This window comes from Leptodactylus fuscus, chromosome 5, assembly GCF_031893055.1.
Source record: "Leptodactylus fuscus isolate aLepFus1 chromosome 5, aLepFus1.hap2, whole genome shotgun sequence".
NCBI classification, from domain to species: Eukaryota; Metazoa; Chordata; class Amphibia; order Anura; family Leptodactylidae; genus Leptodactylus; species Leptodactylus fuscus.
Window position 1 is genome coordinate 54,078,433 of NC_134269.1, and position 14,691 is coordinate 54,093,123.

Genomic DNA, 14,691 nt, shown 5'->3' on the forward strand with positions numbered 1-14,691 from the left:
TTTTCTCCAATGATTTTAGATAGATGCAGATGTGAATGTAACCTAATACTGAATCTAACAAGAAAAACCTCTGTATGTTTATATGAAAGCAGAGGTGTAGGTGTAGGTACAGCATGGGCCCTATACAATTTTGTGGGTCCATATTAGAGTTCAACTATGTAAACCTCTGTAAAGTAAACCTGTTAGATGTATTACGCAGTCCTATCTCAGGAGAACATCTGAGTTCATTGATATATATCACGCTCCCATGCTCGTATACAAGACTTCTCCCGAGTTGCACCACTTCTCTGGAATGCTCTATCCCGGACAATCAGATTAATTCCCAATTTGTACAGCTTCAAGTGCAAACTAAAGACACATCTTATCAGACAGGCCTAACACAATTCCTAATGTAAACTCTAAAATGAACCCTTCCCTGTTCATGTTCCCACATTACCCCATATGATATGATGCCGTTTCAGGCTAACTTTTATACATCCAGGCACCATCTGCACATTAATGGACACAACTGATGACAGCTCCTATAGTTTTATGTTTGTATAATGACAGTAACCTCTATTACAAAATTGTTTGACCATTGTATAAGCAATGCCGCCCCTGCTACCTCTTGTGTCACCCCCTCTACCGCACTGTGTGAGAGTGGGGTAACAGGACTCTCACTATCTCTACTGGGAGTCCTGTAAGGATTTAGGCTGAGGCCCCATGTCGCGGAAAACCAGATTTTTTTGTTGCAGATTTTGCTGCAGTTTTTTGTGCCCAACACAGGAGTGGATTGAGCAATAGGTAGAAGAATAAGAACAGAATATATATTTCCTATTCATTTTTAAGTCACTCCTGACAATTAAAAAGCATTTTTTCCGCAGTGTGGGGCCTTAGCCTTACTCAGGAATCCTTCTCCAAATGATATATACATACATGTATGTATGTATGTATATATATATATATATATATATATATATATATATATATATATATATATATATTTGACAGAGCTCAGCTTCTCTATCTCTGGCAGATGGTACAGTAGAAATGAGCTGTATGGTTTCCTTTAATAGACCCATGTACATGATGCCTAAGCTTAGTGTTAATTTGTGTGCTGCTCTTAAGGACTGTAATACAGCTGTTGCCATCTGCAGTGCAGCAAGAATTCCATATCTCATCCAGGAAAAAGATTGTAAGCGTAAACCCTTTATTTGTCTCCTGTCCCCATTTGCACATAACTAGTAGTGTGTCACATCTTGGTACGTAGTTGCCCAATGGTAATGAAAACACAAAAGTGCAATAAAGCTTCTTCCGATGTCCCTTGACACCTGTGAACAGTATAAGTGTACAACACGTGTGCATTGCTTGCCTTGTACGCCTCATTTGATTTTGTCATAAAAAGTATATATCAGAGCACTTCCTATATGAGTTGGCATACTCAAGACTTAAGATATAAGAGACCATCTCTTGTGGTGCTCAAGACCCTTTTGGTAAGTGAGGGCCAGAAATTACATATATTGTAATGCCAAAGTCTGGTAATAAATGTTCCCACCCTGGGTGTTGGTGTACTGCACCTCTTTTATTATTTCTTACTAGAAAGATCAGCAACAGAGAGGACAAGGTCTTGAAGCTTTAAGAACAAGAGCACCTGGCACCATGACTAATTCCATGTGCAACCAAATAATCCAAAATGCTCAATCCAGGCCATGTAAATTCACATAATGAACCCGATACCCCTGAAATAGATTGACAAAAATATCCAGCAGTGGTGGGAGAAGGAAGTCTGAATTGTGGGAATCTGTTAGCTGTTCTTAACACAGGGGTCACAGTCATGTACCCACCACTTTGCTCAGTGAAATATCCACATCTTTCCAGATGGTCCAAGACTAGAAACTGAGCCAGAAAATCCATATTTTACAATGTTGCAAAGCACAGCAAGGATATTCTACTATGCAAAGCCAGGAAAATATGCTAGTTGCCTGTATTAGCAATCCACATCTTGTGTTGTAAAAGCAGTGAAGTCGGTGTCACCTTTTTATGAGGGTTTTTATTGATAGCATTCCTGAAATAGAGAAGAGATTGACTGGCCATTCACCGGATGGTTTCTGCTGCTCTGGTATCTGCAAAGACCCATTAGAGCATATACTGTAATATCTAGTATAGGATTCTAACTATGAAACATGCTTAGCCGGCACTAACACCTCTACTTAAATTAGTAAAGGAAACTTTTCCATGGGAAAAAGGAAATGTATTTTATATGTTTATTTTAGGTAGTTTAAAAATATATATCTAACCATGACTGCAAACAATGGGAAATGCATACAAGACCTACAAAATAATAGGGTTACCATAAAAGTCTGCTATGACAAGTGTGCCAATAATGCAGCATGTACAGGTATGGAGGATTGATAAAACCAGATTCTGAGTTGACACCAATTTAAAACAGATGGAGGCTGAAAATGTCTCCAGGTACTTAAGGCTAAGGCCTCATATTGCGGAAAAACTGCTATTATGTTTCAGATTTTGCTGCATTTTTGTGAGCTAAGGACAGAAGTGGCAGAACGGAGAAGTATAATGCTAAGGACCCATGGGCCAGAACCGCCGCACTAAAGCACTGCAGGAACAACCGCGGAGTGAACGCATCTTGGTTCTTCCTGCAGCGCTTAGAACAGAAAGTTCACATAGTTTTCCTCTGCGGACTTTCCGTTACAGTTATATCTATGGGAAAGCCACCGGCGTTTCCGTAGCTGTAATTGACATGCTGCGATTTTCAAAACCGCAACGGTTTTGGAAATCGCAGCAAGTCCGCGCTGCAATTTTTTTCCGCAAGGTGGGCATGAGATTCGCATGAATACTATCTACCTTGCAAGTACTGTACAACACCGCGATTTTTCCCGAGGTGTTTCCGCTGCGGCCAAATCGTGGCCTTTTCAGCCTGTGGGGTCCCGGCCTAAGGCTGGGGTCCCCACGTGGTGTAAACGATGTGGTTTGGCCATGGCAGAAACAGGGTGGAAAAAAAATGCTGTGTTTTCCAGTCGCTGCAAAGAGGATGGAATTCTAACGTATCCCATCCACATATTGCAGAAAAATGCACGCAGCGGGCACCCTGCGATTTCCAAATTGGAAATCTCAGCATGTCGATTTTACCTACCCTATAGGTATAACGGAAGCTGAAAGTTTACAGAAGAAACCTCTGCGGACATTCTGTGAAAAGCGCTGCAGGAAAAACCGCAATGTGTTGCCGCCTTTTTACTGCAGCCTGGTACGTGGGCCTTAGCCTAAGAGATTCCTTTATATTTCATATTCCTTTTTAACTACTCTTGACTTTACCTCAAAAAAACGCAGCATTACTGCAACGTGGGGCATTCAGCAGAATTGCCTATATGACATACTGCTCCTGGCATTCATACAACCTTAGGCTCTGTTCACATCATGGAGTTATTACAGCTATTCCAGATTTTTTATTCATAGGTATGGATGCAATATAGGTATCCATTTATTTCAATGTATTTATCCAGACATCCATTTCATTTCACGGACAGTGGGTCTATGAAAAGAAAAAAAAAAGAAGTGTGCCCTTATTTCACTGATGTGGATGCTGCCAAAAATGCCGCCATTGTGAATAGTCTTAGTGTAGCTTAGGTTACACAATATTCAGCTGTTACGTTTGGTCGGTGCATAGGTGCTCAGGTTATGTTTGAAAACTTCTGGCAGGTGAATGTCCAGATGGAAATTATGTCTTCACGTATGCAACATTAGCCAATAAGTATCATGCATGTTCTTTTGGATTTTTTAAATAAATTCTTTATTTATAACAAAACAATATATACAAACAAGAAAACAAGACCCTTAAGACAGAAAGGGGTCCAAGACAAAAGTAACAACGGAACAAAATGCGACAACCAGCAACATTACAAGGCAAATCAGTAAGCACAGTGCGAATAAAAACCACATTCAATCAGACAAAAGAAAGAGAAAAAGAAAGCGGGGGAAAGAAAAAGAAGAAAAGAAAAGGGGGAGGGGTACCCAGGGGTCAGAGAGCGCATCAGACGTGGGTCAGGGTCACCTGTACGGCTTCAACCCAACAGATCTCGATAGGGTCAAGAATCCATGGCATCCAAGCCTCCATAAAGGGGTTACGCGCGTCCTTTATGGACGCCGTAAATTCCTCCATACACTGGATGTCATCCACCTTATGGACGCAGTGGCAAAGAGAAGGCGGACAAGACGATTTCCAGAGCACCGGAATACACGCCCTAGTGGCGTTAATCTTGTGACGCAAGGCAGTTCTGCGATAAGGCCGCAGATGGAGGTCTGAGAGGTGGAGCAGGAGAGAAGGCCGGCGTACAGGGAAGGGGAATCTGAAGGATCTGAACAATCAATTTGTGAACGCCATCCCAAAAGTCCCTCAGTGCAGAACAGCTGCAAAAGATGTGCAGAAGTGTCCCCTCCTCTGTGCCACAGCGCCAACAGACTGGACAGGAGGATGTGAGAACCTGTGTAAACAAACAGGGTACAGGGTACCACCTAGTGATGATAAGATAAGATAGTCCTTTAATAGTCCCACAGTGGGGAAATTTCAGTATGTTTCAGTATGTTTCCTATAACCCGCCTTTTGATATCTGCAAGCAATCAAACTCTTGTGGGAAAACTGCAGAATTCTAGCACATTATGAGTCCGAGAGGGACAGATTCAGGTCCGCCTCCCATTTGTATAGAAAGGAGAGTCTGTGGCCCAGAGGAGGGGAGATCAAGAGCTGACAAAAATCCGAGAGTGAATGCTTGAGCAGACCAGAGTTAGAACAGGCCTTCTCAAAATTCGTGAGGGGCCTATCATAGGCCACGGAGCTGGGAAGCAAGGAGAGGAAATGGGAGAGCTGCAGGACCCTCCAAGGACCCAGAGGAGGAAGGTCTGGATCTGAAAGTAGGTCCCTGTATGAACGCCATGAGTTCCCAGCATGGAAATGCAATGCCCTTTGCCTGCCCGCCTCACGCCAACACCGGAAGGGCCTCGGGGAGAGGCCTGCAGGGAAGGCGGGATTACCTAGAATGGGAAACAAGGGGGAAGGGGAAATCTGCTCCTTACTGAAAAGGGGTTTGCACACCTGGAGGGTGGGACCAATGTTAGGGTGAGACCTCAGGGCGGGAGGGGGCGAGGAGTCCAGGGGAGAAGGTGGAGGGGAGGACCGGAGAATGCATGTTTTTTTTATATACAATTGTGTTAAATATAGTAGGATATGGGAGATTCCAACAAATTCCTACCAAACATATGCCTAAAGAACATTCTTTTGGCATAGGTTTGGTATTAATGTCTGTATATACATTACAAGACTTTACTAGAGTATATGCCGACTGTGCACCAGACATTGTATAAATTGAGCCTAACTTCCCCTTTCCTCCAAGAAAAGGGGCTTGGGAAGGGCTCTCCCCCATTACAGGATCCTATTTAGGAAATAAAATATACATCTCTATATAGTTATTATTATTATTGTTTATTTATATAGCACCATTAATTCCATGGTGCTTCACATTTAGTTAGCTATGCCTTAAGTAGAAGATTTTCCTCTCTTTGCATCTCCATGTGTCTAGACATGGCATTTGACATGGATTGGCCTTAGTGCTAGGACACTGACTTCTATTTGCTCAATGTTCCTCGATGTCTTGAGAACAGGCTGTCTGAATGTAGACTATTAAGTGGTACTACATGGATTTTTCGCACCTAAAAGTTGAGTTGAATTGAGGGCATGGAATGAATTGTTCTGGTTTTATATTTTGGGAATTTATGTCAATGACTAATCCACCTGTGAGGTCAGGATTTATAGTGCTGTGAAAATGTATTTGCCCACTTCCAGATGGCTCCTATTATTGCATACTTGTCACACTCAATGTTTTCTGATCTGTCTGATAAAATGTAATATAAGACAAAGTGAACCTGAGTAAACACATCACATAGATTCTGAATCATTCTTGGATGTATTTAAAGCAAAATTCACAACTTGTAAATGCAGGAGTGGCTGTACATAGACCTAATACTGTCACATTAACATCAAGTTAAAGTGGTTTTCCAGGCTAAACCTATTGGTGACCTAGGCTACATGTATATCAATATCAGATCGGTGGCGGTCTGACTCCTGGCACCAGCACTGATCAGCTAATACCAGGAACTGGAGCAGGAAGCAGATAGCTCTGTGCCCCATGCTCTGTACAGGAGTTTTGCCACTACACAGAGAACAGAGCTCTCTGCTTCCTACTCCTTTATCTGTAGAATGGTGCTTGTGCCAAGTGTCTGGATTCTCGCCAATCCCATGTAGATGACCTACCCTTAGCATAGATCATCAATATTTTTAATTTGAAAACCCCTTTAGGACATTAGGAGTTTGTTTTGGTGCAGTCTGGTCTGTAATGATCCCCTTTTTAATATAATAGTGGGGCTATAGGTTCAACAATCTTGACTCCTTGACCTTGAAAGAAAATCATAGTGGGGGCAACATGGTGGCTCAGTGGTTAGCACTGCAGCCTTGCCGCACTGGAATCTTGGGTTCAAATCCTGCCAAAGACAATATCTGCAAGGAGTTTGTATGTTCTCCCTATGTTTGCATGGATTTCTTCCCATACTCCAAAGAAATACATACTCATACATACATTTAGAAAAAAAAAAGAAAAGAAAATCACAGTGGCCAGCTTACTTGTCCCTTGTTAGTGTAAGAAGTAATGGTATAGAAGAAATAAGTTGAAGGGTCACTTAGGAAGGTCATCATAGGTCAAGGTCTGTTAGCGGAACAAGGGTCAATTTTGAATTTCAGAAGAGTCAGAATCTTAATTCCATTTTGTGAAAACATGAACATCTGGCATAGCCAAGCATGCATGAGTATAGGGGATTCAGAAGGAATAGTTGTTGGTAGAATTAGCATCAGCAGCTAACTAAAGTGTATGCTCAGCGTTTTAGTAAGAACGAGTGGATCCCCAAGTCGTCTTTCTTAGTTGAAGAGTGCATGGAGTTACTTCTAGTGTCAGAAACAGACAACTGTGATGAATCCAAACAAGTCCATATGTGCAGGTGCAATAAATTCTCTGGCTGAGGACAGGGACTTTCTCCTGGTAGAGGGGACCAAGAGGATGGATTCCAATATATCATATCTTAATAACCTGACAGTTCATAAAAGTTAACAAAGGATTGTCGTAAGACAACCCTTTTAATATTCTTTTGTATAATAACATCTGTTGTATAATATGTGTCTAAGTTGGTAACTAGAATCATCTTGTTTTATTATGCAGCATGGGTATGAGCCATGATGATGACCATCCATCCTGTGCCGGGCGTTCACACATTATGTCCGGAGAGTGGGTTAAAGGTCGGAGCCCAAGTGATCTTTCATGGTCAACTTGCAGTCGTGAGGAGCTGGAGAACTTCCTAAAGTGAGTATAACCTCATATTACACCACAGCGTTCTCTACCTGCACAGTAGTTTCATCTTCAGTTATTGGTTAAAGTTGTCTTCATGATGAAGGTGTTAATGTATAAATGCAATTTAATAGTATAAAACTTGGTGTTAAAAAATTTAGCATAAGAGTTTTAAGTTCAATTCACTTACATAAATACGTTGGTCTATTCTTAAAAATTGGTCAGCACTGTCAAACAATGTGAATAAGAAGTGCAGGTGCACATTGTTGTGGCTGCAAATAAATGCAAACACTAAGGGTAAGTTTACACAGGGTTTTTTGGATCAGAACCTGAGACGGAGGCCGCCTTAGGGTAGCCGTGACTGAAGGCCAGTGCACTGCACAATGAATGGGCCTAGTCTGGAAAAGGGAGTGTCTTCAGGCTGAATCGCAAGGCGACTCGGCCTGAAGAATGAACATCTCGCTTCTTTTTTCCGGGAGCCGGAAGAAACAGCTCCTGGAAAAAGACCTGAGCGGCTCCCATTGACTTCAATGGGAGCTGTCTTTTTGGTCAGGGTTTTGAGGCAGATACGGCCTCAAAACCCTGAACAAAAAAAAACTCCATTGGAACTTACCCTAAAAGTTGCAACAGGACTCTGCTAGCATCAAGAGTATATACCTACTGTATATAAGGATACTTGAAAATGAGGATCTTGCTTTTTACTTTTTTGATCAAACTGAATTTAAGCCCATCTGACAATGGCAAGGTGACATCTATTAGATGGGTCCCTACACTAAAAAGACTCACCTCACTCTCCCTTGCAAGGGTGAGTATATTTCAGCCACATTATGCTTATCATATACCACATACAGCCTCCTTTCTCTGGGCCTGGGCCTCTGAAAGAATGGGAGGGTGCAATTCACCCATATTATGCTCTAAATTAGGGACCCATCTTATAGAGGTCACCTTGACATTGGCAGAAGTGCTTCAATACAGTTTATCGAAATATAAAAACCAAGAACCTCATTTAATGTATTTTTCTATACAGTGGGTGTTTGCAGTGATGCTCTTGGTGCATTACTTAGTGCATCAATATGATCATTTCATTTTTTACTCTGCACCATAAGCATGGATACTGTATAACAATAGGTTAAAAAAATACCGTATTAGACAGAAGGCTGATGGCTTTACCAAGAAAAAATAAACCAAGAAAATAGCTATACATCATATAAAATTTCAGTATGATCGTTTCATTTTTACTCTGCATCATAAGCGAGGAATTCATTTCTTTATAACTCGTATTTTCCACCTTAGACGCAATATGCTAGACTTATTGTATTGCGCTGAACCTCACAGTCATTTGAATTTCATACAGGTCCAAAGTGAGCTCATGTCTGCTAGTGACAGACCCTCGCAGTCATCATGCCGTCAGGCTTCCCCACAAGCTGCCTGGGATGCATTATAGTGCCAGTGAGCAGTGCCAGATCCTGTTTGGCAGCAACGCCACCTTCTGCAAAAACATGGAGGTGAGAGAGTAAAGGAAGGGACCATGGAACTTCTGGTCAGTAAATGTGGTTTAGAGGTATACTTTACACAATGCAGTTTCATGAGACTTCCCTTCCTGAAGTATTATATGTTTGCTTCCATATATGCTGTGTTTTGCTACTATTATGACTGTTAAAAGAGGAGAAAGTTTAGGCAAAAGTAGAATCGCAGGATACAAAACTGTTGTATGGGAATGCAGAGGGTATATCTTTTTGAGGGGCAATTGGGTTCGGGCCCTGGTACTTGAGAGTATCCAGTCTATGACATATGGCAACTGCTGGTGGGACAGGGCCTGTTATTTTACATTGCGGTTTAGATACTGTTACACCTTTGGATCCAGGATGACCTAAAATGATGTAATCAACATGGATAAAATGTGTAATACAGAATGTTTCATTAAGATCATCTTAAATATCACAATTTTACATCTTTCACTCTGAAATGAAGGCCCCTGACAGTACCATATGCTTTATAATGCATTGTAAGCCACTCACCTGTTATTAATATACCAATCTATGATGGATTAGTGGGTGCATGTAGGAACTGAGGTCATTCCACCAATCCTCTATCATCCAGAATTTTAAGCACAAAACCATTGGAAACCACTACAAAATTTCAGTAATGATGGTATGACTGTTGTATTGGCACCCACGCTGCCCATCCTCTTCTTTCCTTAGTGCTGGACAACAAGTGATCCTTTCCTGTCCATAGTCCATGTAGTTTCCTTTCTGGCCTACTATGAGCTGCTACAACGTCTTTCTGATGTTATAAGTTACTTTCTTTCTCTACCAGTGCAACCTTCGTAACCATTGTAAAAGTTAAGTAGATTCTACTTAAACTTCAGCAAATTTCTTATTGAAAGTGATTTGTGTATTAGCCACTGGGGTGTCTTAGACCCCATCAGAAGAAAATACTCCATCATAGAGGACATGTCATATCTGCTTCTCATTTATTGTAATCCTACAATATGATTAATCATATCATCAATGGTATCTAGTACGTTTATGGGGAATTATCCCATAAAATAATAGACTTTAGGGACAAGTACTTGGCTCCAAATAGGTTGGTACCCTGTTATACTAACCCCTCCCCAACCTCTGCCATACATGTGTGGTGGATGTCAGGATTTTAGACATGGCTTTCATGCAGTAGAGACTAGAGATGAGCGAACACTAAAATGTTCGAGGTTCGAAATTCGATTCGAACAGCCGCTCACTGTTCGAGTGTTCGAACGGGTTTCGAACCCCATTATAGTCTATGGGGAACATATACTCGTTAAGGGGGAAACCCAAATCCGTGTCTGGAGGGTCACCAAGTCCACTATGACACCCCAGGAAATGATACCAACACCTCTGGAATGACACTGGGACAGCAGGGGAAGCATGTCTGGGGGCATAAAAGTCACTTTATTTCATGGAAATCCCTGTCAGCTTGCGATTTTCGCAAGCTAACTTTTCCCCATAGAAATGCATTGGCCAGCGCTGATTGGCCAGAGTACGGAATTCGACCAATCAGCGCTGGCTCTGCTGGAGGAGGCGGAGTCTAAGATCGCTCCACACCAGTCTCCATTCAGGTCCGACCTTAGACTCCGCCTCCTCCGGCAGAGCCAGCGCTGATTGGCCGAAGGCTGGCCAATGCATTCCTATGCGAATGCAGAGACTTAGCAGTGCTGAGTCAGTTCTGCTCAACTACACATCTGATGCACACTCGGCTCTGCTACATCTGATGCACACTCGGCTCTGCTACATCTGATGTAGCAGAGCCGAGTGTGCATCAGATGTGTAGTTGAGCAAAACTGGCTCAGCACTGCTAAGTCTCTGCATTCGCATAGGAATGCATTGGCCAGCCTTCGGCCAATCAGCGCTGGCTCTGCCGGAGGAGGCGGAGTCTAAGGTCGGACCTGAATGGAGACTGGTGTGGAGCGATCTTAGACTCCGCCTCCTCCAGCAGAGCCAGCGCTGATTGGTCGAATTCCGTACTCTGGCCAATCAGCGCTGGCCAATGCATTCTATTAGCGTGAGCTGAGTTTGCACAGGGGTTCTAGTGCACCCTCGGCTCTGCTACATCAGATGTAGCAGAGCCGAGTGTTTATCAGATGTAGCATCATGTGTGCATCAGATGTAGCAGTGTGCACACTCGGCTCTCCTACATCAGATGTAGCAGAGCCGAGTGTGCATCAGATGTAGCAGTGCCGAGTGTGCATCAGATGTGTAGTTGAGCAGAACTGGCTCAGCACTGCTAAGTCTCTGCATTCTCATAGGAATGCATTGGCCAGCCTTCGGCCAATCAGCGCTGGCTCTGCCGGAGGAGGCGGAGTCTAAGGTCGGACCTGAATGGAGACTGGTGTGGAGCGATCTTAGACTCCGCCTCCTCCAGCAGAGCCAGCGCTGATTGGTCGAGTTCCGTACTCTGGCCAATCAGCGCTGTCCAATGCATTCCTATTGGAAAAAGTTTATGTCACAAAAATCACAATTACACACCCGATAGAGCCCCAAAAAGTTATTTTTAATAACATTCCTACCTAAATAAAGGTTATCCCTAGCTATCCCTGCCTGTACAGCTGTCCCTGTCTCTTAGTCACAAAGTTCACATTCTCATATGACCCGGATTTGAAATCCACTATTCGTCTAAAATGGAGGTCACCTGATTTCGGCTGCCAATTCCTTTTTCCGATTTTTTTCGATGCCTCCGGTGTCGTAGTTCCTGTCCTACCTCCCCTGCGCTGTTATTGGTGCAAAAAAAGCGCCAGGGAAGGTGGGAGAGGAATCGAATTTTTTTGGAGTTTGCCACGTGATGTTCGATTCGAATCGAACAGCCTGATATCCGATCGAACATGTGTTCGATAGAACACTGTTCGCTCATCTCTAGTAGAGACCTGATGGCAATTCTCACAATCAAAAACTTGGTCAATCTAAAGAACAGTGGCATACAGGCACCACCATATTGACTATGACTACTGCCCCTCCAAGTATAATTCCGGGGTGCTGATATGTTACTATGACAACTGGGAGCCTATTGAAGGTTTCTAGGCCTGTCATTAGTACGCTTTCACTACATGCTGCCATAAGCAGTATATAATAGAAATTAGTGGATTTTACAATATACAATAATACAGTATATAATTGCAGTATATCCTATGGATTATCAGACCCCCTAGGGTTTAAATCTCTGAAGGGGTCTAAGAATGACAGTAAAAAAAATTTTTAATGTATTTTTTAAAAAAAATGTCAACAAAATACAAAAAAAATATGAAATTTCAAATCATCCCTCTTTCCATAGATCACATATATTGAGCAAACATATATCACATACTAATAAATATATCACATTGATAAATGAACAAAAGCAAACATCAACACAGGTATCCCTGAGGTTGAAAATACAAACTATAAATATACTTATACTATATAGAGTACAATGTAGCTGGAAAAATATCTAAATGGACAAATCATTGTTTTCCTTATTGCTGCAAACTTCATAGTGTAATAACAAAACCCATCTGGAAATTGCACAAGTTAATTTTTTTTTCTAATTGCACCCCATATAGAATTTTTTTCCAGCGTCCTAGATCATGATACGGATTATTAAATGGTACCATTAGGAAGTGCAATTTGTCTTGCAAAAAGTAAACCCCCATGCAGCACTGTTACTGGAAAGTTGGGGAGTAAAAACTGAAAATGCAACAAAATGGCTGCACTATTGCGGTGCAGTATCACAAGTTTTTTTTTTCACAAATATGATTTTTCTCCACTGGCACTTGCAAAGATTGAAGAACACTTACAGTATGTGCATAACATCTACTGTGCACTTGTGTACTAGCGCACTTTTATATACCGTGACGTATGGGCGCTTATGGTCATGAAGAATCTGTACATAAGGATTTTTTTTGCAGTGGTGAGGTTGCTGGAGAACTTAGATATAGTTACTTGTTTTTCTGAGATTTCTTCCAGCAATGTGCTTTGCATTTACCCTCCCACGTCACAAACTGATGTGCCATGGAATCTGCTATTTCATAATTAAAGAGCCGGCAGTCTGCTAAAGTCATAATCTCATGTGTACTGAAAGTGAGTTTTACTGCCTTCTTGTGCCTGCATCTTGTGTTATTGCTTTGTATTGGCAGAACATTAGCTTTATCAATCTGAAGAAATGTAAAACATTCAGCCATGAAAAACTCAAGATACCGCGTGTAAAACAAATGTAAACATTTTTTAAAGGGATTCTATCATTAGAAAATAACGTTTTGAAGTAAGCGAACGTTGGAATGGCCTTTAAAAATGCTATTTTACTCCTACCTCTCATTCTCTCTGTGCTCCGAGCACACCAGCGTCATCAACTGCTCGTTGCCCCTTAGTGACTCATGTTCACTTCTTTCTGCATCTCCTCCTTGTCTTCAGCCTTACGTAGGCATCCAACGTTGCGCTATACGCGGTTGAAATCCTGCGCAGTCGACTCCGCCTGAACTTGAAGTGGCAGAACCAACTGCGCATGTGCGGGATTTCAACAGTGTATAGAGCAGCGTTGGATGCCTAGGCAAGGCTGAAGATGAGGAGAAAATGCTGGTGGGATTGAATAGGAGGCACTAAGGGGCGGCGAACAGTTGATGATGTTGGTGTGTTCGGAGCACATGGGGAATGCCCCTGTGCTCCCTGAGCATAATTTGGATATCAGAAGAAAAGATTTTTTACATAAAAAGTGGGGAGCACAAGAGAAGGAGAGTTAGGAGTAGAATATCCTTTTTAAAGGCTATTCCAATATGTCATTACTTCAAAACATAATTTTCTAATGATAGAATCCCTTTAAAATATATTAAGATATTAATATTTGGCCTTTATTATACACTATATAAAAGTGATGTAAATGAAATAGAAACCATAACGCAATAATTTTTTAAACAAAAAACTCACAAGTAAGTCACTATTGTCGGAACAATTGCTTATATTATCCCTTGTGCTCACAAGGGTACTATGTCAGCAAGCTTAGCCATGACAAAAATAAGGGGGAGAGGATAGTAAAATAGAACGGAGGAGAATGGATAACATGGCCTGTTATGTGGAATGACATAATCCTAAATAATTTCATAGACTTTGAGAAAATTAGACCCATGATCCCATGCCGCCAGGAACATTTCCTGTTTAACATTGACAATACTAGTTAATTTATCATTGACTCTGATCCAAGAAGTACATCAAAGCTCTAAAATTCAGCAAAACAGAACTTTTCCAGGACGCTGCGCTAAAGCTGGGCAAATGTGGCCTAGATCAAAATCACAATTAATTGATCATTTGTCTTGATTACAGCTAATGAATGATTATTTTAGGACACTCCTCCTATTTATATGCCACAATATGCCACTGAATTTTGATTTCGGCTATTCACATATCTGCAATCCTGATTGAGTAGCGCTCCTGATTAAGCCCAAATGAATGAGCCTAATCGGGAATGAGTCTCGAGCCGCGGACACCGCGACTGACTCAGCCGCGGAATCCGCAGTAAGATGGGGCATGTCACTTCTTTTTACCGCTAGCTAGCGAATGGGAGCCTTTTTTTCAGGCGGATTTTGAGGTAGATTCCGCGTCAAAATCTGACTGCAAACAACTCCGTGTGAGCATACCCTAATGATCCCTGCTCCTGTTCACGCTTGCCTCTGCTTCTCTTGTATTATGAGAATACTCAGTTGGCACTAGTATTAAAAATTCTTCGCCCTCACTTGTAAAATCAGCTATTTGGTTAGTATTTATACGTAAGAGCATTGCTCATAATGCAGTTTGGTAAAGCACAAGTGTAG

At 41.9% G+C, this 14,691-nt stretch overlaps 1 protein-coding gene across 1 annotated transcript in view; it reads left to right on the top strand.

The window, feature by feature from the left end:
* Positions 1-14,691, top strand: part of ADAMTS17 (ADAM metallopeptidase with thrombospondin type 1 motif 17) — a 141,124-nt gene that overhangs the window by 60,146 nt on the left and 66,287 nt on the right. Inside the window, exons 9-10 of the mRNA XM_075273201.1 lie at positions 7,257-7,397; positions 8,737-8,887. Of these exons, the coding sequence (XP_075129302.1) occupies positions 7,257-7,397; positions 8,737-8,887 (292 nt within the window). The remainder of the gene's footprint in view (positions 1-7,256; positions 7,398-8,736; positions 8,888-14,691) is intronic.